General features: G+C 42.9%; 1 protein-coding gene across 1 annotated transcript in view; it reads right to left on the reverse strand.

Moving 5' to 3' along the window:
* ADAMTS2 (ADAM metallopeptidase with thrombospondin type 1 motif 2) overlaps positions 1-27,508 on the reverse strand; it is a 218,852-nt gene that overhangs the window by 16,970 nt on the left and 174,374 nt on the right. The window contains 7 exon segments of the mRNA XM_033140238.1: positions 1,879-1,959; positions 3,083-3,206; positions 4,140-4,273; positions 4,818-4,993; positions 6,682-6,827; positions 20,644-20,757; positions 23,476-23,608. Coding sequence (XP_032996129.1) covers positions 1,879-1,959; positions 3,083-3,206; positions 4,140-4,273; positions 4,818-4,993; positions 6,682-6,827; positions 20,644-20,757; positions 23,476-23,608 — 908 coding nt within the window.

The following is a 27,508-nucleotide window of genomic DNA, read 5'->3' on the forward strand; positions in this document are numbered from 1 at the left end:
ATACTGCCTTTCACTAAAAAAAGAAGAGGAGAAGATCCCAATGTGGTTTATATAAAAATATAAGTAAAATGTAAAGGACAATTGTCATAAAAGCAAAAGAGAACAAAACCACAGCAGACTATGATCTAAAAAGGGGGGGGGGAGCGCTTTGCCAAAAGGACAACAGAGCAGGCGCCAAGCAGGCCTCTTTAGGGAGAGGACTCCGCACACATAGGAAACAAACAAACAAATGCACGGGTTCAAACTGAGGACTACCCAACACAGTCACTGAGAAGGCCTTATACTGGATGAGAAACTGAAACTGAATCAGCAAGACACGCCAACACATGCTATTCTAGGTAAATGTTTCTGTTCCACAGCTCCATGTGCTTTCAGATGCTCAGTTTGTGCCTGGGTGGGCTTCCCTACTGACTTCAAAAGAGGGAGCAGTTTTCCATATGCACCCCATTTAAGGATATATCCCTGTGCTTGAATTTGGATCAATGGCTTAACGTTGCAAGAAGGTAACTGCTGGCCTAAGAGGTGTTTGACAGCTCCCTGTTTTAGCTTCCCCAGGTAGATGGCAAAAACAGAAGGTTAATGACTTCCTGGTTATAAGCTCTACATGGCTAGCAGACTGCAAATGGGTTACATGTGTGCAGGCTGAAACTGTGTATGCTGCCTCTGGGTTTTATTAATCTTCAGAAAGAACTTAGCAAATGGAATCAATTACCTAAGGAAATCGCTTCAGCTGAATCATCTGGCTGAGATGTTAAGTACAGCAAATCATTCCTCTGTGAAGGTGACTGGATTAGATGAGGCCCCTTTGAACTTGAGGGGTCTACCGTCTCATTCTATCTCTTTTCTGCACTTCAAATGTTGCTGCAGCCTTTACTACTGAACCTTGCTACAGCCAAATTTCCTGGCCAATCTCTAAAAATAATTAAGTCTCCTTTCATCTTCCTTCCTACTTTGACTGTCAAAATAATAATTCCAAATGCGACAGCTTCATACACTTGTTGCCTTCCCTTCTCTGTTGCTCTGGGGTGGGGGTGGGGGGCAACCCTTGTGTCTCTTGCAATCCCTTCCTAAAGTGCTGTCAGGGTCGATACCAGGCTTTAAAAGCCGAAGGTTTATATATTGCCTGTGCTTCATCAGAAACAGTTTGCCGAGCATAAGGAATAAGTTTGTACAAAGAATGCTATGAGTCCCACGAGGCTCCACGGAACATCAGCGCAGGGGAAGCATTTACTAAAGTAAAACTTGGGGAGGGGGTGTGATTCATGGCAGTTACAAGGCTATTTGTTGTGAATCCACTTCTAATTAATAACACTCTGCAAGACATTGTCTATTATTGATCTGCTGAATTGGAAGGAGAGGATTTCAATTACTGTTTAAGCTTTGTGACTGATTGAGCATCCTTGCGATGGATGGCTCTGAATCTGAAACAGAATGCACCATAAAGGCATATGCAAAAGCAGAACCAGTGAGCCAATTGACTAGGAAGCGCATTCCCTGTAACAAATGAATATGGAAACTGCATGCAGTGGCGGAGGAATGGGGGGTGCGGGCCACCCCAGGGGTCATCACTGAGGTAGGTGACAAAATGACTGCATACATGTGTAAATAAACCATATATCCTAAAGACACCACAGTCTCCACTGTCCCTCATTCCAAGGAAACCAAACCCTGGGTAACTGCCTGCAATCTCAGACCACTTGGAGATTGGGGTGGTATACAGCAATATCATTGTCATAATATTAGTTTTCTCATAAGGAGAAATTCTTCTCTTGATTGATTTTATTTTTTAAACAGACAAAAGATATTTTCACATTGTCAGTAAAAGCAAATGTGCAGAAAAAGATGGTGATAGAACAATGCTGACAATGTAATACTCACCAAGATTATGAATGGAGGCATCCGATTCTTGTATTAGCAAGTGCCGCGCACCTGCTGGGATTTCAAACATCTTGATGTAACCTGTAGGGACACATTGAACCAGTGCAGGTTGTTACTATTATAGAGAAAGGAAAAGAGGACTAGATTGCTGAGCCATCCTTTTGGGGGCAAGGTCCCTCAGGATCCGCTCCAGCTGGCACCTCTGTTGTTGACTATGTGTTTCATGAGATTTTATGACTCGGATTAGTATTCTGAAGTATCGAAAGCCTCTTTGTAGATGATTTCCTCAAAAATGAAAGCATATGTATATATCTGAATATAGTGGCTGAATTACAACTAATCACCAAACTTAAAACCACGGAGAAACCTGGTCTGAACAAAGACATTGGATTCTTATCTCATTATACATAACAAAGCTATCTTTAGCCATCTCACCACTTGCCTTTCCCTGCAAGACTAATTACAGCCGTTAAGAGTCGTCAACAGGTTTTCCACACCTACCAGCTGATCACCCATTCCCACCACCCTTCTGAGCAATACCCCTCCCCACTCCCTCACTATATTTAAGGATCTGGTGACTTCTGTTTCAGTGTATCTGAAGAAGTGTGCATGCACACGAAAGCTCATGCCAGGAACAAACTCAGTTGGTCTCTAAGGTGCTACTAGAAAGAATTTTCGATTTTGTTTTTATATATCTGAAGTAAAACAAATGCATTTAAATTCATTTAAACAAACAAACAAACAAACAAAGTATGTTTAAATTGCCCATTGGCTCCACTTGAAAGCCGAGCAGATCAAAGCCTAGAAAGGTTGTACAGAAAGTGAATACAGACATGCACATATGTGGCCCCATAGAAGGTGTTTAGACCAAGAACAACCCCGCCTCTACTTACCTGGAAGTAAGGCCCACTGAGTAGACATATCTAGGATTTAACTATAAGCCCCTAATCCATTGAGTCTTTTTAAGTGCACAAATGGGTACACACCCACACACCCACACACACACACACCCCATAGGCCCTATTGGTGTAGGCCATAGTACTTCCAGGAAAGCACCTCTGTTGTTCTGCACCAGAAGCTGTTCAAACACAATGCTTTGTTGCAGCACCGGAAAAGAGGTGTTAAAAACAAAGTTACTATGTCCTTCTGAAATCTTCCTGCATGCTTCTCTGGGGCAGGAGCGCTATACTGAAAATGGACTGACCTTGCTTCTTTGGTGCCCTGGAGAATGTGCCTTTCACCACTTTGCAATGGGCGTTGTCTCCACCACACACGCCACACTTGTCCTCTTGCTTTGACGAGCCAATTACCTTGTCACAGCCAACTTTCTGCAAAGAATGAAAAGCAATTACTCCTGCTTGTAAGAGCCTGCATTTTCCTCCGGGTTTTCTTTTCACCAGACAAAGATATAATGAACAGCACATTTGTCTCTTCCTAAAAGGGCATGTTGATATCCACATGAGTTTTTATAATGACATTTCACCCTGATAAATTGGTTTCTAACTGCTTGCTTAACTGAATTCTGATATTAATTCATTATCAAAGGATTTCAAGTACATGTTGCTATTCAGGATTTGAACATATTGCAGGCATTTAATCCAATTCACACAAATACTTGGCAATTCATGCTCAGAAAATAATACTGAAGACAACAGTACACATTCCCCCCCCCCCCACATGAACAAATGGTACTCCAGAAATGAATGAGGCCTCTAGTCATACACTATGGCAAGGAGCCCCAGTATAAAGACCTCCAGGCAACAGACAACAGAATGTTTTGGTGTTTCTTTCCCAATAGTTAAGAGGAGATTAAGAAGCCATTTGAACGTCTAGTTCAACGTCTAGATGGATAGAGAAGCTAATAAAATCTTGCATATGTGTGACATTCTCATGCACATGTGACTGTGGCTTGCAACCACTGTGTTTTCCTGAACAGAAACCAATTTAGTTGTATGTTCAAGAGCCTTCTCAAATTACCAGTAGATACTGAATTCACTTTGCAAAGGTACTAGGCATGGCTGAACGGTTCTCAGCCCAAGTACAAACCCAAATCTATCCTCCTTAGGCAGGTAACCTTTCAGCGACTCTAGTAAAACAATGAACCATGGCACGATTGATTTTTAGTAAACTTCAGTGATTACACTTAAAATGACTACTTATTTGTAGATCTGTCACGGAGAAAAGCGTCCCATTGAAATGTTAATATTATACTCATTCTTGCAAATAAGAAACTGGAAAAAGGAACTGATGCCACCACTTACCAGGCACTCCCCTCGCACACAGATACTATGAGAATCCTTATATGAGCACCGTGTCCCATCATGCACCAGTCTTTTCATATACACAACGTCATTAGTTTCCTTGGACTCACAGTAGAGATGGCACCTTTCTTTGGCTACAAGGGAAAAGAGTCCTGGGATTTATCTCTTCAACTGATGGTTCTTATCCAATCAGACTGCAGAAGGCAATTCAGTTAAAATCATGATCTTTGAATAAAAATGTGCAGATTTCCAAATATTTCAATCAACCCACTAGCAGTAGAATTTAGATCCATGTAGAAGGAAGGGTTCCCACTAAGTTCAGCAGAAGTGGACCACATTCAAGATCATACATACTGTATGTTTCCTGATCAATTTGGCAACCCACTGAAGCAAATTTATATCCACTTTCTTGACGTGCCATTGCAGTAGTGTATGTTTATGCATACTTTATGCACAAAATTCAAAGTAGGTGCCAAATAATGTAACACAGGAGTTGACGACATACCCACCCTCTCCAAATGAAGCTGAGACTTTTGGCAGAATAACCAATGGGTGCTAATATTTTATATATATTGGAAATTACAGTCTTCAGATATGGCAGACTGGAATCAAGGCCATTAACAAAGCAATAACATGATGATGATGATGATGAAGAAGAAGAAGAAGTGGTGTACTAACCATCACTATGCTCATATGCAAGCCAATGGTGCTTCTTGTTCTGATATTCAAAATAAGGATCCCACTGTTTGCATTGCTCCTCTCTGAAATCTTCATTATCTTTAGGACAATCGTTTGTGCTGCAAAGCTGGAACTCATAGCTTGGTCCAAAACATGTACGACCTCCATTAGCTGGGCTAGGAATAAGAACAAAACTAGATTAATAAATAATATCACGTCAGTGACACTTATAAAATTATTTTATTACTAATGAATTTATATTTTGAGCCTGAGAGATCAACTGCAGGAGTAGATTGGCTCCTTCCACTCTACAAAAGCAAGCTACATGTGGAGATCTTGAACCACAACAGTGTTAAAATCAATGGGACCTATATATATACCTAGTCCCACAGATTTCAGTGACAGTAAAATTTTTTTACTTAGGGTGGAATTCGGCATCACACTCTCCCAATTGTTCCATCTGCACAAGCATTGCAAGACTTCCCCTCCCCTGTAAGCTCTTTTGGGGGTTCTCCTCACACACATCCCAAGCAAAGGGTCATGTCAGGGGATGTGAGTGGGGAACGCCCTGTTGTGCAAGCAGAAGTCCTTCCACAGTGCTTCTGCTGCTGGTGCTGGATAGGTAAATGCCATCCCTAATCTCTTCTCTTCTCTTCTCTTCTCTTCTCTTCTCTTCTCTTCTCTCTCCTTGGTAGTATGACCAAATACCAGGAAAAGCCTTTCACTTAATGATTCAGTCCAGCAAGTACCTAATCCTGCATGCACATAACCAGTTTGTACTTTTCTTTTTACACCGCAATGGCGACAAACTGTATTTGTGTCAGATGGCAGAGGAATCAACCCCCAAGGTAGGTTGCCAGGAACGACAAGACGAGGAAAAGACTTACCATCTGCTTTTATTCAATATTCACATAGAGAGCCTTGGGAATGCAGCCTCTCAGAATAATGGCGTTACCCCAAGTGAATCTCCACCCCCGTTGTCTCGCCCGCTTCCTTATGAGTCACCATTATGGGTGCTGAAAAAATGCCCTCTGCTTTTGAGCTCTTTGTTCTCCTACTTTCAAGGCCTACCATGTTCTGGGAGGGGGGGTCTGGAATGCTTTCTAAAGACACCGAGTCCGTCAGCTGTTGCTCCCCTTCTTCTTCTTCTTCTTTCTTCTTCTTCTTCTTCTCTTCTTCTTCTTCTTCTTCTTCTTCCTCCTCCTCCTCCTCCTCCTCCTCCTCCTCCTCCTCTCCCATTATTCCCCAGCTTTCCCCCTCATCTGCCTCTGAGCTGAGACCTCCCTCAAACCCGTTGTAATTCTGAACTGTCGTCTTCTCTGGAAGGGTCAGGCAGGTCTCCACCATTCCTCCTCTGCCCAGTCCCTGACAATTTGTAATCCTATTCCAGCTATTTTACGCGTGGGTACAGACTGCCTCTTTGAGCAACAGCCAAAAAAGGCAAGCTATGGCTGTGTGTATAGCAGGAGAACCCTGCATGAGAGCCATGGTAAATTCATAATCCAGTATACAGTCAATGGTCTGCATTATTTCACCCACCTGAGGATGAAACATAGCCTCAAGCAATTATTTCTGTGCATTTCTGATAGTAATTTAACAGTGTCTCTCACAAAATGTTTATTAGTCTTTGGCAGAGGTGCCAGGCATGGTAGGGCAGTTCTGCAACCGCCGTGGTCCCAGCAACACAATTATTACTGCCACTTACTGCGCTTGACTCCCCAGTGTGGCTGCACAGCCCACACCTCACCTCTGTCCATTCTGATAAGGGCCACAGGCGTTGCTGTTGGGAGAGCGACGACATGGGAAGCCATCCCCACCCCATGCCACCTGCTCCTGGTCTTCAGCTTGCTTAGGTCCAACTTACTGTGGGTTGTCACATTGCCGTGTTCTGAATTTCACTCCCGTTCCACAGGTGCGAGAACAGGAACCAAATTTACTCCATGCCCCCCAGTTTCCATCTTGCTTCAAGATATCTGGAGTTAACCAGATACAGTGACCTTTAAAACAATGCTAAAAAGAGGAAAAGCATACGTGGATGCATATTTCACAATGAATCACATCGCACAGCAAAGTTGTCTTAGTTTTTGGACACAGCTGAAAGCTCCTCAGTCTACATACTATTGCAAACACTGGAAAATGATGCAATATCCTCATTCACAGCTTTAGAATAGATGATTCTCTACCTGCCTAGAAGAAACGATAGGCTTCTCACACATGCATGTAACTCACTGGGCAAAAACACCACTCAGCTATACATGTAAACAGTTTCAACTGAAAATATTGGGACAGATTGGATTATTCTTCTTGCCCAAACTGGCCCATGGAATGGAGAACACACCTGCTTTCCCCCAATACATGACCTATCTGTCCTTCCTTTGATGTCCTCTCACATCCACAGAGAGATTGCAAGTTTCAATACAGCCTAGGTGCAAGTTTGGGCATACATGCCTGGCCATGTTGCTTCCCCTGTGTGGGGACACTGCAGGAGGGGCAGATATGCCAGAAAGGGGGGCAGGTGAGTTCATCTTACAATCCACACAATGGGCTAGATTGGTGGAACAGTATCAATCTGCCCCATTATATTTGAGGTGATGAAAAGCAATACCAGATACTAGATTTCCGATGAATCCTTTACACCAATGTTATGTCAGCTTCTTCTACTCCCACTGTCAGTGCCGTTGCCCCCAGGCCCCCCCTCACTGAGTTCCAATAGGCACCTGACTGGCCACTGTGAGAACAAGATCTTGGCTTCAATGGGCCATTGGGCTGACCCAGCAGGGCTCTTGTTATGTTCCAACTGAAGCAATAATATTACCAAAATTCATTTGGATTTTAATTTAATTCAAGGAGGGGTGCCAATGTTTCAAGAAGTAAAATTTAGGCTTTTTCTTCCAAAGTTGCTTGGCTATGATTTCTTCTGAACAATATAACTGCAGTGGTGAGAAAAAGATTGTACACAACAAGAAGAGAGAAAAGTTTTTTTTCAGTTTACATGAACCTGCAGTGGAACCTTTAGTATTTCTTATTTCATAGCCCTTTGGGCATTCACAGGACATTATAGGTAATAATTATTATGACACCTCTGATGAGTATTAGTAAACAAGCTGTGGTAGGTATTTTTTTTTTAATTCAATGCAAGTTTGATCTAAAAATAGTCCTTCAAAATAAAAATGGAGCACAAAAAATCCTTCATCCTAATGTTATCTATAAACAATGTCTACTCAATGCCTACTATTTCATCCTATGAAGAGGAATACACGGGGGGGGGGGGAGAGACTTTTTAAAAGGCTCCTATTTTGCAACACCTGTTGGTCAGGACAGAAAGTGGTGGGTGAGCATGATCATTCTCACATTCTTATACCTTGCCCTAGTTTGCCTCCTGGTCCCACAGACTGGCACCCACTGGATATCAATGCAAGTTATGGGAATCATCTGGACCAAACCCCTGCAATGCAGGAATATGCAGCTGTCCCTTTCGGGGGGTTGAACCTGCAACCTTGGCATGGATAGCACCACACTCTAACCAACTGAGCTATGCAGCTACCAAGCCTTAAACTTTGCAAAAGCCTAGGAAATGTCTGCCCACTTAATTTGCATGCAAAACAAATGAAACAGGGACGTTATTTTACACAGTGTTTAATTTACTTCAAAGTTCTTACTTGAAAGAACTTATCAATAAATATTGCAAGTGGGAGCATGCAACGGCCCAGCAAAAGGCTAGAGAGGGCCACAGTTTTAGATGGTTGTGTTTCCAATTATAGGAAGCTATAAACTCTAAGCCAGAAACCCCACCCCAGAATGGGAAATATTTTCAATGCAATACTGTTGCCTTATGCTGATCTACAATTCCAGTTCACAAATTGATAGAGGAGTGGACTTGCGTGAAGGAATACATGAAAAAAACATTGTTCTGGTATAAATATATCAATATGTAATGAATGAAATTTATAGAGTAAAAGACTACGAAGAAATGGGTATCAAATGAGACAGTTAAAAATAATATTGATAACACAGCGAAAAGAAGAAAAGAAATAAAGGAGGTCACACATGGGTGGAGGGAAGTCATGATTTATGTTTTATGTTTAGTTTCTTTTGTAATTTAAGTTAATACTTATTTTGGTTAATGTATGTTTAATTGTTTTCTTTTGTAGGAGTTAAGGAGTTGTATGTATAATAAGTTCATTTTGTGTTTTGTTTTGTGTTTGTGAGTATTGCATTTACCAATAAAACAAACAAACAAACAATTCCAGTTCATGGGCCTTAATGGTTCCTGTCAGCATGGGGAGCTGGGCATGCACACGACAGACAGATGGCCAGAGCAACAAGTGCAATCATTCACTTGCTCTTCCTAGTAATGAACTCCACAACGAATGTTATTCAGCTTAACCAGCCTTCAGATCTAGGCATTTGGCAGGCACTGTATGCAAAGCATATGGCTAAACACCCACTGCCAACGAAAACAAAGGAGAAGGGTTTATAAAGTAAAATCTCCCTTAAGCATAAAATGGTGACTAGTGTAACAGAGAAATAGTGAGAATGCTGCCAAATATTAACCCGTAAAGGGAGAGAAAGGCTAGAGTTGGTAGAACTGTGACAATGAAAAAACTGTCTGTGACATGGGGGATCAGTAATTGATAAAAAAATAAAAATAAAGGAGGCACACCGTGTTCAGAGTGGCTCTTCAGTGTGCCAGTAAGATATTCCAGGTCAAAATATAATTAAGTGAAAGCTGTATCTCACATTGGAATCGTTTTTTTTTAAAAAAAAATACTAATATTTGGTCTCCCAGGAGATGTTCACACAAGATCCATTGCCAATTCACACAACGTTATTTCCAGAAATGAGATAACTTCTTTTGGTCACCCCCGCGACTTGAAAGATGAAGAAACATCTTGCAGGAATGTTTCATGCATACTGTTTACTCCCTCGATTTTCTTGTGAACCGGAACGGAGATTGCCAGTGGCAATGAGAGAAATTCCAATGATCAACCAGTTCCAGAAGTATCCAGTCATGGGAGTCGATGAAAGGAGTAACCCAGGATTTGAAATAAGGAGGGGGAGGGGAACCATGGGGAGGGCATATGCTGATAGAAACAAATTTGGTTCTTAGTGGCTGACCATTATAAGAGACATGGTAAGCAGACACAATGAATCCTTTATTTATTTATTTATTTATTTATTTATTTATTTATTTATTTATTATTTAAACTACTAGTCTCATAGTTCATCCTTTTCTTTTGCAGATCTTTTGCAGTAAGGAACTATTTTAAAAAATGGAAAAATCTTGTGGCACCTTAAAGACTAGGACATTTTATTATGGCATAAACTTTCATGGATTTGAGTCCAGTTCATCATATGTGTGAAGTGTTTTATTGAGTTGCAGGCAGTGGAGAATGCCCCACCCACTTCAGTCTGTCTTCTTACTTACAACCAATCAGGGGGCGGCTCTGCTTGTCACTGGTTCTGGCTCTACCTGTCATTGGCTTTGGTTCTGCCTACCGTTGGGTCTCCCTGTCTTCTGCTCCTCCAGTTCCATTGTGCAACAGAAACTGCTGACTGCAGTATTATATGTTGTGACAGGGGCTGTGGCAGTGGGTGTGAGGGAAAGAGTTCTAAGCAGAGGGAAATGAAATGCAAGAAGTACTGGTAGTACAGGTAGAATTCTGGGAGTTGTAGTTTGTTAAGGGTGCTGAGAGTTGTCTATTCCCCTCCCAGAGCTTCATTTTCTAGAGTGGTTTAACAACCAAGCCCTCTTCACAGGGAACTCTGGGAACTGTAGCTCTGTGAGAGGATTAAGGGTCTCCTAATAACTCCGTATAGTTAAAGCTATGGTTTTCCTAGTAGTGATGTATGGATGTGAGAGCTTGACCATAAAGAAGGCTGATCGCAGAAGAATTGATGCTTTTGAATTATGGTGCTGGAGGAGACTCTTGAGAGTCCCATGGACTGCAAGAAGATCAAACCTATCCATTCTTAAGGAAATCAGCCCTGAGTGCTCACTGGAAGGACTGATCCTGAAGCTGAGGCGCCAATACTTTGGGCACCTCATGAGAAGAGAAGACTCCCTGGAAAAGGCCCTGATGTTGGGAAAGATGGAGGGCACAAGGAGAAGGGGACAATAGAGGAAGAGATGGTTGGACAGTGTTCTTGAAGCTACCAACATGAGTTTGACCAAACTGCAGGAGGCAGTGGAAGACAGGAGTGCCTGGCGTGCTCTGGTTCATGGGGTGACGAAGAGTCGGACATGACTAAACAACAACAACAATAACTCTTAGTGCCCTTAACAAACTACAGCTCCCATAATTCTTTTTTGGGGGGGCAGCCATTACTTCATAGTGTTTTAAATGTAGTGTGAATGTGACCTCTGTACCTCCACAACATACTTATGCACTGACAGGCCTGGATAACCCCATTGCATCTGTTAATCTGCTAAAGAATGGTTGCCAGTGAAGGCTGTAGCAACAGAAAAGGCTGTGGCAGCCAGTGCAAATTAATTCTCTTGGAGAGTCCAAGATTCTCTGTCTCTGTGGTGACTAACACAGCACATATTTATCCATCTGACTCCTGTCTGGGAGAAGCTGAGGTCAGCTTTCTCAGTGGGAAATCATCTGGACTGGACTGATTGACTTTGGAGAACATTTTTTTCCCTTGGTTAATTTCCTTTGCAGTATCTTTTTATTTAATTCCCCAGCTATTATGAAAAAAACCCCAAAGGGACTAGTGGGAACCCACAAAGAAATGGAATGGGGAGGGGTGGGGTGGGGAAGAATAATTTTATTCCTTTGCCTCAGGGCCCTGGTCCTCTCTTCTGCAATGAATCAGTTGTTGGAGGAGAACCTGGATTTAGTTCCGGATACATTTTCTCTGAGCCTAATGCCTTCCCAAAATGGCTGCGTCAAAGGGAAAGAACAAAGGCCAAGTCCCCCCTTTGCCTCAAAAACAATCACCTGAATGGAGGGAACTGGCTTCACAGATGATGCCCCTAAAGGGTGCTCTGTCCCTGAGATTAATTATTCTCAGAAACCCTGAGTTTATTTCAGAGCGGGAAGGAGGGCTCAGCCTTCCTCCATCTCCAAAGTGACTTGGAAACTAATGGGCGGGAAGACTCTGGAGATGACAGCGCCATGTTTGAGAGCTCTTGGAAATGCAATCAGCTTCTCCAGAGTCATCCTGCTCACTGGCTCCTTGAGTTAGATCCAGAGTTAATGTTAGTTGTATTTAGGTCCCATTGTAATAATATGTAGATTCCTAGGATCACAACCAGAACTGGTATGTGGAGGAGCTGCTTCCCATGTCCCTTCAGGCAGGCTATTTCTGGCAACTTTTTTCTCCTCTTCATATATTCCACTTTAGGTGTATACCTAAATCTACACCCAAAAGTGTAACATATGAATGTGACAAATGCGTGTTTGAAAACACACTTATACCATACACTCAGCTACAGCTCCCTATCGAGTACAGACATGGTGGTAAACCCAGGTCCCAAGTCTGAGGCATGTGGCTGTCAATTCAGTGCATTTCCGTGGAGGCTGGTCCATTAAGGAGAAGTGGGCACTGCCACGCCAACCACAGTCTACCCTTACCCACTTGCTTGCCTTCTTACTTACAACCAGTCCAGGAGCTGGCAGTGGCTGTCACCTTCCTCCTCCTCAGTCTCAGTGCTGCCTTTGTAGAACTGAGCAAGGAAGAGGATAAGTACAAAACTAGAATTACTTGGCTCTGCCTGCCCTTGGCTCTGTTGGCCTATTCTTGGCCTCTCTGTCTTCCACCATACCAGTCCCAATGGGCATCAAGGGTGTTCATAAATACAATTCAAACCCCTCCCACACAGGTTCAAGAGAAGTGTTCTCATGTGCTTTTGAGAGCAATCATGTCAGTGGATGTAAACGTTAGGATCTTTAACTGCTGTTAAGGGGGGACAGTAGCTTGCTGTTTCCTTGCATGGTTGCTTTTATAAGCTTCCAGGGGCAAACTAAGTGACTTCAGCCGATGCAAATGTGTCTTAACATCATGGTTAGGAAGGACACTGCCAGTGGATTTATAGCTTGACGCAGCTGTCAAAACACATTTGTACATCTCAATAGGATAGAACTTAAAAGAACAGAAACTAAGGTCAGCCCTGTAATTTGTTATTTTGTGGGAAGAACTGTGAATTAGAATTAAAAGGTCCACTTGTTTCTACCCTTAGTAAATGTTCAGCACTAACAAGTGTTAGTGTCGAATTTTAAATGAGAATCAATTAAATGTTCCTCCTCTAACACACCATTGATTTTTCCTTAAAAACACAACACTAACACTTGTGGGGGGGGGGAGACATCACATCATTTAATGGTTCTGTAGCTTCTACCATGTAATCCCTGTAATGTGAAAGGGCAGCATCAGGCAGTGGATAAGCATGAACAGAAGCAACCTGACATGGACCACAAACAATCCAATTTTCACTGCATGCACATTCATCTCCTTACATTCTGCTATGTAAACACATCCTGCCTATCATGCTAATGTGACCACAGAATGCATCATCCACACAACTGCATTTCCAAGTTCATTGGAATGAGGCACTTGATTCTTCTCCTGATTTATCCATAAAACTACCCCCCCCCCTCCACACACACCTTCAGATCTCATTGTCCAGGCTAGGCCAAAGAACCCTCCTTTGTCCTTAGAAAATTATAATATGTAATTATTCAGGGCATTAGATTTTTGACAATTTCCCCACTGAAAAGTTAGGTGGGGATCTTTTTGTTCCATACCAGCATTAGTGGCCTGGAAGAGTTAAGACTAATAAGGGAACACTTCTGCAAGCTAGCTAAACAAAACCAACATCATAACCGCTTCTGGCACTTCATTCCTCAGCTGTTGCAAAGCCAGGATATTTTCCTGACACACCAACCATGTTTAGATTGGCTTGCACTTTAATAATGGGCACTGGGAATAGTGGTATGAAATCATGATAACGGCATCTTACTAAAATAGGATGAAATGGATCTCTCTGAAGCAACATCTTTAATTGGTTATAATTCTGTTCTCTTGTTTCCCTGACTTTATTCCAAGCAAAATATTCCGACAAAATGAGAGTTGAGAGCTCTTTACTTCCTTCGTGAACACGCTCTCTCTTTTTAGCTAAAGGAAAGTGGAAATGTGTGTAACTTGATTTCCAAAAGGGGGGTGCGGGGGGGGCAGGAACTTGGTATTAACATAACTAAGAAATACAGGTGAAACTCGAAAAATTAGAATATCGTGGAGAGGTTCATTTCTTTCAGTAATTCAACTTAAAAGGTGAAACTAATATATGAGATAGACTCATGACATGCAAAGCGAGATATGTCAAGCCTTTATTTGTTATCATTGTGATGATTATGGCGTACAGCTGATGAGAACCCCAAATTAACAATTTCAACTTTGGGGTTTTCATCAGCTGTACGCCATAATCATCACAATTATAACAAACAAAGGCTTGACACATCTCGCTTTGCATGTCATGAGTCTATCTCATATATTAAACTCCAGTAGCTAATGAAAACAATTGCTTACATAAATGGACTTTTCCACGATAGTCTAATTTTTCAAGTTTCACCTGTATATAACAGTTGGGTCTTGCAGCCATGATGCGCTAAACCTATCTGCTATTAATTAATTCGTTAATTGATTACCCTTGAACCCTACTGAGAGCGTGTAAGGCGAGCCTTGGTTCAGGCCAAAGGCTCATCTAGTACAGCATCCTGTTCTCACAACAGCCAACTAGACACCTATGAGAAGCCCGCGAGTGGAGTTGGAGTGCAACAGCACTCATCCCATTTGAGACTCCCAGTACCTGCTATTCAGAGGCCTGCTGTCTCCAAAAGTGGTGGCAGAACACTGCCACTGTGGCTAGTAGCTTCAACAGAAAAACAACAAGAATAACCACCCTCCTTTTTTTAATCATTGTCTGTCATTTACTTCCTATTCTTAGTAAGTCTGCATAGGATTGCAAACTAAAATTAAAACAAAAACAGTGAAAGTCACTAAGGAGTTAAGTCATCTGTTTTCACTTGCAAAGAGGAACATCAAGTAATCTAATGACTTCTGTGCAAACTGAAAATAGTCAAGAAAGGTAAGAATGGAAACCTTATAACTAATACTGTTGTGAAAAGAAGGACTGGCATAATCAGATGAATGTGATCCTTTCATTTTTAAAACGTTTGAAGAACCCCTTAGAAGATTATAAATGCTTATTTGCCAGCAATCAACTCAGATCTTGCTAACTATTTCTTACTGAGGTGGGCTATATCACACCCAGGTGTGATACCATGCCAGCCTGCAGGTCCCTTACATAGAAAACTACAGATCAGGAAGAAGTGTTCTAGCCTACCCTTCTGTCAGACATGCCAGCTTTCGACATACATTATTTTGTATGGAAGAGTATTTAAATTATGTAAGCTCCCACCTGCAATCTGAAATGGCATTGTCTAGAAAAAGGCTTAATACCACTTAGACGAGAAATACACTTTTGAAAACATGTTAGTTAAGAAAGCTACCACAAACATACATATGCACTGCCTGCCGTGCATTTTTAAGAGGCCTAGGGAAATTGTTGCCTATTTCAATGCTGGCAAGGACATTTTACCAGCTGAGTTACATAACTTCTTGTGCAATGGAAATATTGAACAGACCATTAAAAATAATAGATATTTATAGTGGACATACAAGTCTCACACGTTAACAAAGTGCAATAGCCTTTTCTGTGCCTGCTTCCACTTAAAAATATTTCAGAGAGAGATGGAATCATAGGAAAACAAAGATCTCTTGATGGTACAAAATGCCATGAAATTCCAATTTCTTCCTGTTACACAAGAGAGAGAGAGTGTGATCTAGTTAACATACGGAACCCATCATCACTTTTAGGAAGCCGGAAAGAAAATCTTGCCAAAATGACACATTAGGCATAACAGCGATGAAATATTGCTACATGATGTTTTATTATATTTGAAAGTCTCTTGTTGTTTTGGGCATCCATCTGTCTTGGGAGACAACGGAGGAGTGTGCCTTTGGGGGTGAAGTCAAACTATTGGAGAGTTACAGTGCCTGCTGTGGCTGTAGAGACTGACGTGGGAGAGACATGTTTTGTTGCAGCTGGGGCAGATGAAAGCACCCACTTCTGCTGCTGCAGATGCACCATGACACTGAAATCATAAACCCACCAGTAAATATGTGAAAATGAAATATTAGTGGTAAAAGTGATACTATTTTTGTACTCTTTAATAAATAACTAAGCAAGCTTTTTTGTGTTAAATAAACAGGTGATTAAAAATATAAATTGTTCAACAGGCAGATATAAAACTGAGCAGAACATGCTGGATTCATTTTCTCCTCTCCTCCTCGGAGCACCAGTCCCCAGGTGGATGCAGATGACCATTTACCAACCTGAAATTTACCAAAGTCAGCATGAAGCCACTGAAGAGATAGTGGGCGTTTTATTTCCCACCAGATGCAGATGTGTAAGTAAATGGTCATCCATATCCACTATGGACCAAGGAGCCTTCAATAAGAAAAGAAGTTTCTGGTCACTAGAAGAAGAAGAAGAGTTTGGATTTGATATCCCGCTTTTCACTACCCGAAGGAGTCTCAAAGCGGCTAACATTCTCCTTTCCCTTCCTCCCCCACAACAAACACTCTGTGAGGTGAGTGGGGCTGAGAGACTTCAAAGAAGTGTGAGTAGCCCAAGGTCACCCAGCAGCTGCATGTGGAGGAGCAGAGACGCGAACCCGGTTCCCCAGATAACGAGTCTACCGCTCTTAACCACTACACCACACTGGCTCACTAAGATCATCTGATGGGTCATGCTGCAATCGATAGAGATTCCTTTTGAAGCAACCGGGGGGGGGGGCGCTTTTCAGCTGGGACACCCTCTCTATGCAATCTCCTCCATCATGAACTAAGGTAATGTAACTAAGGTAAGAAATGTAGTTTCCCCAAGGGTTACTAGCACCAGGTAGCAGCATATTTCTCCCTGTAGCATGATCTCGCTGGCTGCCACTGGAGCCAGAGACTAGCCTTGTAAGTGGTGCAAGTAGGAATGAAATGGAATTTAGAGGTTGTGGGAAGAAGGAACTAGGAATATAGCGGAAGGTTGGGTCAATCAAGGAAGGCCATTAAAACTGGCTTGAAAATGAGACTGGGCATTCGTCTAATCTTTTGGAAAGTAGCTTGATTTATTTCAAAGGTAATAAAACACAAGGAGAGGTGGGTGGTGTAAGAGTTCACTCATCACTATATTTCCAACCCATGGCTTTTTTAGCAGTAGGCAGTACAGTTATCGCCTTTCCAATTATCTAACAGCTGAAATATAAGATTCCCCACACAAACTCAACTTTTAGATAATGTGAATGGGTATGATGAAGATGCCACCCGCCCCCCGCTTCCTCTGCAGCAGCCTAATAACATCATAAAATATGTATACAAATGAAAAACAGAGACTCCCTGCAAGGTCAAATCTACCATCTTGTTACACTAGCAATTCAAATATAGTTTTGTCTGTTTCATTCTGTGGTATTTGGCTTAGGCATATAACCCTTTCTTCAATGCACTTCAGATTTTATTTTATAGGAGCCATAATTCAGTGGTTGTTAACACACATATTTTGAGCTACACTGCAACAGAAAAAGAAATCCCCAGGGAGAGGTAATTTTCATCACTGCATTATTATTTTTGTTCTTATTAGGCTCATTACTTCCATTTATTTGTTCTTGTCAAGAGTTGTAGTAAACTATCAGGCTTTTTATTAGACTAACTGCATAAGTGCTAATTGTTTTAAGGTGCAAAAAGTAGAAGCCTTGGTTTAGAATTCAGAAGCACCGTCTTCTTGTTAATTTGCTCAATAAAGTGGTTGTTTAAATGTATAGATTCATTTTACAGCGAGAATGCTAAAGTCATTAATTAATAGGTGTTCAGGTGGAAAGAAAAACAGACAAGGTATAAACAAGGAGTTACTCTAAAGTGAACGAAAAGGCTTTGGAGCAGGCACCCCCAAACTCAGCCCTCCAGATGTTCTGGGAATACAATTCCATTAGCTAGAGATGATGGGAGTTGTAGTCCCAAAACATCTGGAGGGCTGAGTTTGGGGATGCCTGCTTTGGAGGGTCAATTCAAACCTAGAAACAGCAGCATGGAAACATGCCCACCATCCCTTGCATGGCACTGATGCATCACAGCTTGGGCCATCTACCTGAACTAAGGTTCACTGTTGGCTCCAGCATCAGGACGATTGTGTCCAAACCTATGCAGTCCTCTGTATTAGTAGCAGCATGGGGAATCTGGCCTGGGCCCCTCCTTTTACACTATTTTTTTTCAAAATTGCTCTTCCACAGCTTGTTGTGACACTTCACAAAATTCTGGTATATGCTTCTGGTGCGTGTGTGATCCCCAAATTCCACACACGGCTCACTGTTTATCTTCAGAATTATGCACATGGTTAAAACAAAAAAAGTAAACTACTTTTGGATAAATCATATACACTGGGTGGTTGCGAGATGGCGGGTGGACAGGGATCTGACAGCTCCAGCTGAGCGCCATCAGATTTGGCTCCGCAGAGGGTTGGGGGAAGCGTGAGAGGAAGAAACCTGGGGTCTCGAGAAAGAAGTCCTGCGACTGGCAACAGCAGATCGGCAAGCTCCGGTCTCTGCCTCCATGCTGGAAAGCACAGTGGGGGGGGGGGGGAGGGAGCTGAAAAACCAGTCAGTTAGGCGACATCGCAACCCTGCAAAGCAAAGCTTCTGTGCCAGCCTTCTACAGCAGTTAGTTCTCCAAAAAAATCCAAGCCAACAGCAAGGTTGATGATTATTTAATTTTACTAATTCGGCAAAAATGGGAGTTTAAAAAAGAACTCCGCTCCCGTCTATGGGCATTTTATTATGCATGCGAGGCAGTTCATATTCCCACGATGGGGTGAGCTCCCGTTGCTCGGTCCAGCTCCTGCCAAACTAGCAGTTCAAAAACACACCAAAAAAGTGCAAGTAGATAAATAGGTACTGCTCTGGCAAGAAAGTAAATGGCGTTTCTGTGCGCTGCTCTGGTTTTGCCAGAAGCGGCTTAGTCATGCTGGTCACATGACCCGGAAAACCTGTCTGCGGACAAACGTCGACTCCCTTGGCCAATAAAGCGAGATGAGCACCACAACCCCAGATTCGTTCATGACTGGGGTCCTTTACCTTTACTTTTAATGAGTAACAAGGATTAATGGTTTTACACAGTTTTTCTTTAAAAAAAAAATACCCAATCTGGATCTTTAAAGTTTTCTTTTAACAATGAACTTGACATAAACGTGAAGTGAACCTGAGATATGACTTGAACTTGGAGCGGAATTTAACCCTAAAACGGATTACATCACTCTCTAGTGCTCCCAGTTATTTAAGAACATAATAACATAGGAAGAGCCTGCTGGAAGGGTCAAAGGCCCATCTTGTCCAACAGCCTGTTCTCACAGTGGCCAACCAGATGCCCACGGGAAGCCCATTGGTAGGACCTGGGTGAAACAGCACACTTTCCTAGGATTCCCACCTGTGTTTCATTACATTTCCTATTGGGACCCCATCTGCACTATACATTTAAAGCAGTATAATACCGCTTCAAAGAGCTGCCTTCCTCCAAAGTATCCTGGGAAGTGTCATTCATTTAGAGTGCTTCAGTGGCGGAGTAAGGCTCCGCGGTACCCGGGGCGGCAAAGGAAACGCCCCGGGGGCGGGGCGTCGTGACATCACATTGTGACGTCATGACGCTCCGCCCCCAGGGCGTTTCCGGGAGTGCCGGCGCCGCTTCTGCAGCCCTCTTTTAAGCCGAAGAGCTCGCTTTTAAGCTCTCCGGCTCAAAAGGAGGCTGTGGAAGCGGCGATCCGATGACAGAGTGCGCCTGCGCGTGCAGGCGCACTCCGTTGTCGGGCCGTGCGCTGCCGCTCCCAGGGTGACGGAGGGAGCGGCAGCACGTGGGAATGGTGGGAGGGGCTGCCTCTTGTCCCCCCCACGTGCCGCCGTTCGCTCCGTTGCCCCAGGAGCAGCAGCACCGCACACACCGTGCGCTGCTGCTCCCGGGGGGACGGAGCCAGCGGCAGCGCGTGGGGCTGACAAGCGCCGGCCCCTCCTGCCACTCCCCACGCTGCCGGTCACCCCGGGAGCAGCAGCGCTGCACGACGGGGTGCTCCCTCGGCCGTGCGCTGTTGCTCCTGGGGCGACGGAGGGAGCGGCAGCGCTTGGGAATGGCGGGAGGGGCTGCCGCTTGTCACCCCCATGCGCCGCCGGTCGCTCCGGTCGCCCCGGGAGCAACAGCGCACGGCCGAGGGAGCACCCCATCCGTGCAGCGCTGCTGCTCCCGGGGTGACCGGCGTTGCCTGGGGAGTGGCGGGAGGGGCGCCGCTTGTCGCCCCCACCCGCCGCTTGTCGCCCCCACCCGCCGCTTGTGGCCCCTGTCGCCCAGGGGCGTACCGCCCCCACCGCACCCCCCTAGCGACGCCCCTGGAGTGCTTAGAGTTATTAGATCCCTGTTGCTACAATTCCCAGAGTTCCCTGGGAAGAGGGACTGATGGGTGAACTATTCTAAGAAATGTAACTCGGTTAGTGGAATAGGGATCTCAGCAAAAAAAAAAACCATTACACTTCCCAGTATTCTTTGGAAGAAGACATGGCTGCTTAAAGCGATACGATATTACCTTAAATTTATAGTGCAGCTGGGGGGCCTATGTTTTTGATCCCAAACATAATCTCTCATAAGAGATTATAGTGTTTTGCCATTTCCTTTCCTTCTTCTTATGCCTACTCCTTCACTTCATACAGTAAGGTGCTATCTTATAATATCTTACCTTTCCAGGAGCGCACATGGTTCCATCCAATGGAGGTCCTTTCTTTGTTTTGCAGAAATAAGGGTTATCGGGATGACTACACCATAGCTGTTTGCATGGATCAAAGGTACGGAACTAGAATGAAAGGATGCATGACCGTAAGTTAACCTCTTGATTTTTACATGCACAGAACGCTCAGTTAGCAAAGGTTGTGTTGGGAAATGGAGCATATTACAGTAGACTAGCCTTGAACATATGAAGGCAGAAATGAAGGTTGCTAGATTCTGGTCAGCCAGAAGGGGACACAGAATGGTGTACACTGCTATGTAGGCTTTCAGAAGCTTTTAGAAGCCATAGTGGATCCAGAAGCACTCCAGTGCTACATACCAGAATGTACAGAAAAGTTTGAGCACTGTTTATGTCCCACCATCCCGCCTGCCACCCCAGAAGTCATAAATCTGTCAGTCATCATTAAATCAGCGCTGTCAGCCTTCCATTTAAGTCAGCTCCCTGGTGCCCAACATCCTCCTCCAACAACACTGAATGAAATGTCTAAATTACCCTTCGTCCACCCAATTCCAGGCTGGTGTACAATAATAATAGCAAGCCTACTTACAACAACAACAACAACAACAACAACAACAACAACAACAACAACAAAGCAACACAACATCTTTTAAAGAACAATTGAGAGGAAACAAAAAATAATGGCCATTAAGCAGAACAGAGGGCATAAAAACAAACTGGATGAAAAATGACCCCAATATAGGATTTTGCTCAGTACTATACTGGAACTATGCAGCACAGAGGATCCTACTATTAAGTACAGGCTTGGACTGTAGATCAGTGTAGGTGAATTTTGCAGTTCAACCACAGTAGTCTGCCCACAAAGAAGAGCAGCAAAAGAATGAAGATTATCAGTGTTCAGGCACAAGAAGGAAGAGATCTTCCGTTCAGAGCCAGGGGAACATAGTGTTCACAATACACATCACCACAGCTGTGGTTTTCATTCCAGAAATCCTTACACATAAAAGAAAGAAAAAATAGACCACACCAGCTGGAAGTTGTTTTGTGTTTTGCTTTAGTCCTCACTGTAGGAGACACACACACATCAGGGTCAGGGATTGGGGGTGGGCAGTAAATTTTTACCAGGTGTCCTAAAGACTACACCACCGAGGAGTTGATCTGGTTTTAACTAGGTCCAAACGTTCTGTTCGTTATGTGTACATGATAAAAGGAGTGCATTGGTCAATGGTCATACAACCAACACAGGAAAGCAATCTGTTTTGTGCCATGCAAATTTGCAAATGTAAACACAGTTCCTCAAAATGACCTTATGTGTGCAATAAGGCAGAAACAACAGGCAAGAAAGTGATGACAACAAGAAGGGTATATTCTTGTTTGAAGTTCTGCCTCTGCATCACCACGGTTTCACATTCTATACCCCAAGGCTAAGCAACTCAGACTGTTTCTGTATCATCAGCTGAGTATCCACAAACCTCTATCTAGGGGATGAAAATGACTTGGGGAGTGGCTCATTTCTTTACAGCAGATTCATTTTTAACATTTAAAAAGTGTTACCTGCTTTAAGGCTGCAGTGATAGAACTGGTTGGAGAGCTAAATGAATGTCTAAATAGTCAGTGCATCTAACAATGAGCAGGATCCTGCCTCATGTGGGTACAGTTCCTACATATGGAGGGAACCCTATAAGGCTGTCCCCCAACCCCTTGGCGAGCATGCAGGTTGCGCAATAAAGGAAGTCAAGCAATGGGAGGTGAATGCATGCAACTTCCATATCCTCCATCCAGCCCCACCCCCACCCCACTCAGTCAACCAAATAGCTATGCTAAATACTTTGCTGTATATACTAGTTGACCCATCCAGATCTGGCAGCACATTGTATGTTACATAAAGCTAAGTCACGGTGCTCTTTGGAAAGTGATCAAGAGACACTTGGATATACTGATGACAGAGTAAATGCCAATGTTGATGACTGAGCACCACCAAGTGCCCCGGCTGGGTGCATGGGTGCAACGGCTATAATATTTTTGATGCAGCCTGGATTTCGAGATGAACTAGGACTGCTGTTTGGGCTGGGAAACTGTCCACAGAAATATTATTCGGCTGCAAAAAAAAAAAAGGTCTAGAGGAAGCAGAGCATATGTCATGTACCATGTGCATCCCCTCCTGATGCTAGTATCAGGAAAGAGGGTAAAAACAAGACTCACACAGGAGCAACTGGCCCTTTTCTTATCATTTAATAGGACATACACAATTGAGGAGTGGGGGAAAAAGAGGTATATTTTGGAGGTATATTTTGGGTTGGAATCCCAAGCCGAAAGCAGACGCTATAGTGCTAAGTTAAGCCATCCTGGCAAACCTTTTTTTGAAATGCTGAATGGGTCATGCCAGGGACTGACATCTGCACCCCATAAGAAGCCTAGAGGCTCCCCCTATGTCTGAGCTCACGACAGGGAATCCCTGTGCATGCATGTAAGGCTGTATTTCATAAATGAGAACAGAAGCCACTATACAAAGTAGGGTTTGGAACTCCATTTGGGGGCACTAAAGTGGGGAAAATGTGATACTCCCTCTTTACCATATTCATTCGGTTTTCAAAACTTCCTAATAAAATTAGAGCATCATAATTTCTGGATTTTCAGTTTCCAGAAACAGGATGTTTACACGACTTTCTGCAACACCTCAGAGCTTACTATTGCACTTTCTTTTCTGTCAGTCAGACGCATGACCCTTCTTCCGAGGCTCTAGTTTAACGGCTCTTTAAAGCCATTTCAGGGACAGCTGCAAAAAGGCCCTGGACAAGGTACAGCAAAATTCGGTTAAGTACTCACAGCTGTGCACATCATGTAGCCCAGACCAAAATCAAAGCGGCACTGCTCGTTCATGGAGTAGTGGATTCCTGGCAGCTGAGGCAGGGAAGGCCAGTCGTGATCAAATGGATCATCACGCAAACAATCGTAGGAGCTGAAACAGGCAAAAATTACAGGCACAGATGGGAATGTGAAACTTTTACAGTGTTTGAGGTTTCGGTTCAAATTTATTCCAAGCAAAATAAAGGGCAGGTTTTCTCAGAAATGAGTTCACAAAGCACAGTTAATACCTTAGGCATTCACTATGCTAGATTTGCCTCCGAGACTGGTCAATGTTCTGTCCATTGTTATGCCCCTGAGTTGGAGGGTAGTTTATAACCCAGAGAAACCATCTGAAAAGATTTTTTTTTTGTTAAGTTCTTATAAGTGGGGATGAGACCATTTCTTTCTGTATAATAATTTTTATTCTTCATGTTTTTATTGTTATCGGAGTCATCTGTTTAATAAATAAACCAGTTAACTGATGCTGTTCCCCTTTTCTTTTAAACCTTATTACAATTACTGCTACTTCATTATGTTGTTTAACATTTTATCTTTTGCTTTGTATTTTTTTGTCTTATGCTGGTTAGGTATTTTTTTTTTAATCTTTCCTGCTAAACCTGTAATAAATAATATGTTTGAAAACAAAGTAGGGATAAGGACAAAAGCTTTAATTACATTTCCATTTGTGAAATTTGTGCCAACACTGTGTCTTTCAAGGAAAACTTTAGGAGGAAAGGGCAGTGCGAACATCCAAGAATATTGACTGCCAAGCTTCACAAATAAATGATTCTGTGCCTGAGCCAGGAGTACATACATATAAGAAGCCAGGGCTCTTTTTGGCCTTTTGCTTTCTTATGCACACTCAGGTCTGTTTCACTGTTACATTTTCACTTTCTACCTGAAACTATCTCTATAGGTTTTCTTTCCAGGCTGAGAGGGGCAAGAGGATTTGCCAGAAGCCTTGCTAAGCCAGCAGAATGCCATATACACAGCCACCATGGCAGATATGCCAACAGGGTGGCTGAAATGGGGTCGACCTATGGGTGGGATGGGGTGGTGTTGGAGAACAGCACACATATGCACCATATCCCATAACCCTTCATTCCACCATCATGCCTACTAGTACTTTACACTAGCTCTAGACCTAACACAAAGGATTTCCTTCCCAGTGACTTAAACAGGAGGAAACCCTTTTTAAAAACAGCTGACCCTATCTTGACGACACATCACCATGACAGAACAAAGGATATGGGGCAGCTCAGCATATGTTCACAGCACAGCAGCACGGGAGGGAATAGGGCACGTGGCATGGAGCTATGGAACTCTGGTGAAGGGAAACAGGGCAAAAGGACACTTTTGTACACAACAGCCTGGCCTCACAGCACACATGGCAAGTTGAGCACACCGCTAAGACTCCTCCGCCTAGAACCTCACCTTGGTAATCCTTGGTACAAAGACCCAATAGCTGAAGGTGTTCCTAGAATTGAATTGGTGTCATGAAGGTCACTGCCCCTCTTACCCTGCTGTCTCTCAATCACTGCCCAAGGTCCTGCTGGGGCAACTAGTTGTCAAAGCCAAACACGAATGTCTTCCCTTTCCCAGATGCTGTTCAGTAAAGACTTTGGTATTGCCACAAGTGTTGTTTCTTCAGGATCCCTTTCCCACTGCCTAGTATGATCTGGCTTCAGCTGCCTGTAGGATGGATTTCTGAAGTGGGGTGGGGACATTTCCCCCCTACTATAAGGTATTTTTGTTTGCTATTTTCTCAAATATATGTGTGTCTTTATGCAAACTTTACCCTTGTATATGCATTTTTGTACACATTGCTTGGTTGGAGAACTACATTGCAAATTCAGAGATATGCAAATTTTGAAGGATGGCTGGGTTTTTAGTTGTTGTACTGTTTTGGAATATTAATCATGTTCCTATGATGATGATGATGTTTATTTATTATGTTTATTTTAAAAATGCCCTCCACATTGTCACAAACAAAACTAGGAAATCAATTAGCGTTAATGGCACATTCACTGCAAAGTTTGGTTCTGCTTTTCAGTTCTGCTGGCTTCTAGAAGGAATGAAAATAAGGGAAGGAATATTATTGGGACCTAGCTTATTGAGATTAAAAAGGAAGACTGAAGGAGAAAAATGTATTACAAGGTGACTTACAAAGCACAAAGTCAATTAAAATCCCTCAAAATCCCTCAAAACAAGAAGATAACAAACAAGGAGAATATGCACATTAAAATAGTAAAAAATATATAGTGTATTTTCTAAAAGTAAGTTTCCACAAATGACATTGCATATGGCCATTAAGAGACACACACCAACATGCATCAATCTTCTATATAGAAGAAGGCCCCATTGAGTCTTTGAGGGTGGAACTACATATTGCGTTAGCAAATGTGTTTCCAAACTTGTCCTGGGAATGTCCAAAGTCATCCCTCCTTCCTCACCACTGCACCACACTTCCAGTTGATTTATTTCAAATACTAGTGAATAGAGAAAACAATAGATTAAAAAAGTCTGGGAGGTCAGATGCAGGTAAGGAGTGCAGAGGAAGGACCTGCCTCCACTTCACTGATTTCTCCTGCACATGCTCACCTCTATAACTGCCTTAATGTTACAGGGCAAACATTTTCCTTGTCGTTTATAGTTTCACCATAAGCAAGATCATGGCCCTTTATGTGCATCTTCATAAGAATGGAGAGAAGAGGGAGAGACACTCTCTAAGACTTGCAATCCCAGGTCAAGAAGGGCTTCATAGCTCAAACTGCATCCTGACAAGGAACAGATGAATCATTGGTGGGCAGGCCTCAGGTGAGTTTCTACCTTCTTGACAGAGCAAGTATGTGGTTTGCAGGTACTCCTAGGTCAAGCATTGCTCCTGAAATCTCTAGTAGTACCTGGAACCAGAAGTGCATCTTCATAGCTGTCTGAACCACCTCCTTGAGATAGTAACCTCCAATTTCAGTTGCTGTAATATAGGCCTGCTCTTGAAGGTGGTCCAGAATTTTCTGCAGCCCACTTGTTAACAGGTGTTGGGCTATAGGGAGCATGTGTTAGTGATTCTTCACTTTGTTATTAAGCCTGATTCAATGTATTGGTTATGACTTTAAACTTCTAAATGTCCTAGGCTCAGCATACCTATGGGAGCATCTCCTTCCATATGAACCTGTCAAGCTGTTTAGATCTGCCAATGAAACTTTGCTCCAAAATTCATTCTACATTAAATAATATCTACAACATTCTATACCACCAGCTGATGCTTCAGAACTATCTTCAAGAGCAGCGTATTACAATAGTCAATCATCAAAGTTACAAACGCATGGTGGGTAATTATCTTTCACAATATCCTCTCCATACCTTTGTTTCATCTTCAAAAGTCAGCACCATACATTCGTACTACTGGTGATGATCAAAGGATCATTTTGTTTCTGTTCTTTTTTATTAAAAAAAGAGAAGAAGCTGGGGCATGTTCGCTTTATGTAATGAAATGTAGCTTTAAAAAAGATACTGGCATTGTACAAAACTCACATTTATTCCCGTTTATTTTAATCTATTCTTGCCAGAAGCCACTCCTTAAGATATTGGTGAAAGAGAATTAAGAAAAAGCTAATGTTGAACTCTGAGAAAATACTTTTTTTTTTTTTTGCATTGTTGCCCCTGTACAAAAATTTACAGCACATTCCTATTCAGGTCTACTCAGATGTGCATTCTATTGAGTTCAATGCAGCTTACTCCCAAGTCAAGTGGGGTTAAGACTGCAGAATTTATTTATTTTATAGCTCTTATTGTTGTTGTTGTTCAGTCGTTCAGTCGTGTCCGACTCTTCGTGACCCCATGGACCAGAGCACGCCAGGCACGCCTATCCTTCACTGCCTCCCGCAGTTTGGCCAAACTCATGTTAGTAGCTTCGAGAATACTGTCCAACCATCTCATCCTTTGTCGTCCCCTTCTCCTTGTGCCCTCCATCTTTCCCAACATCAGGGTCTTTTCCAGGGAGTCTTCTCTT

Source organism: Lacerta agilis, chromosome 2, assembly GCF_009819535.1.
Source record: "Lacerta agilis isolate rLacAgi1 chromosome 2, rLacAgi1.pri, whole genome shotgun sequence".
Lineage (NCBI taxonomy): Eukaryota > Metazoa > Chordata > Lepidosauria > Squamata > Lacertidae > Lacerta > Lacerta agilis.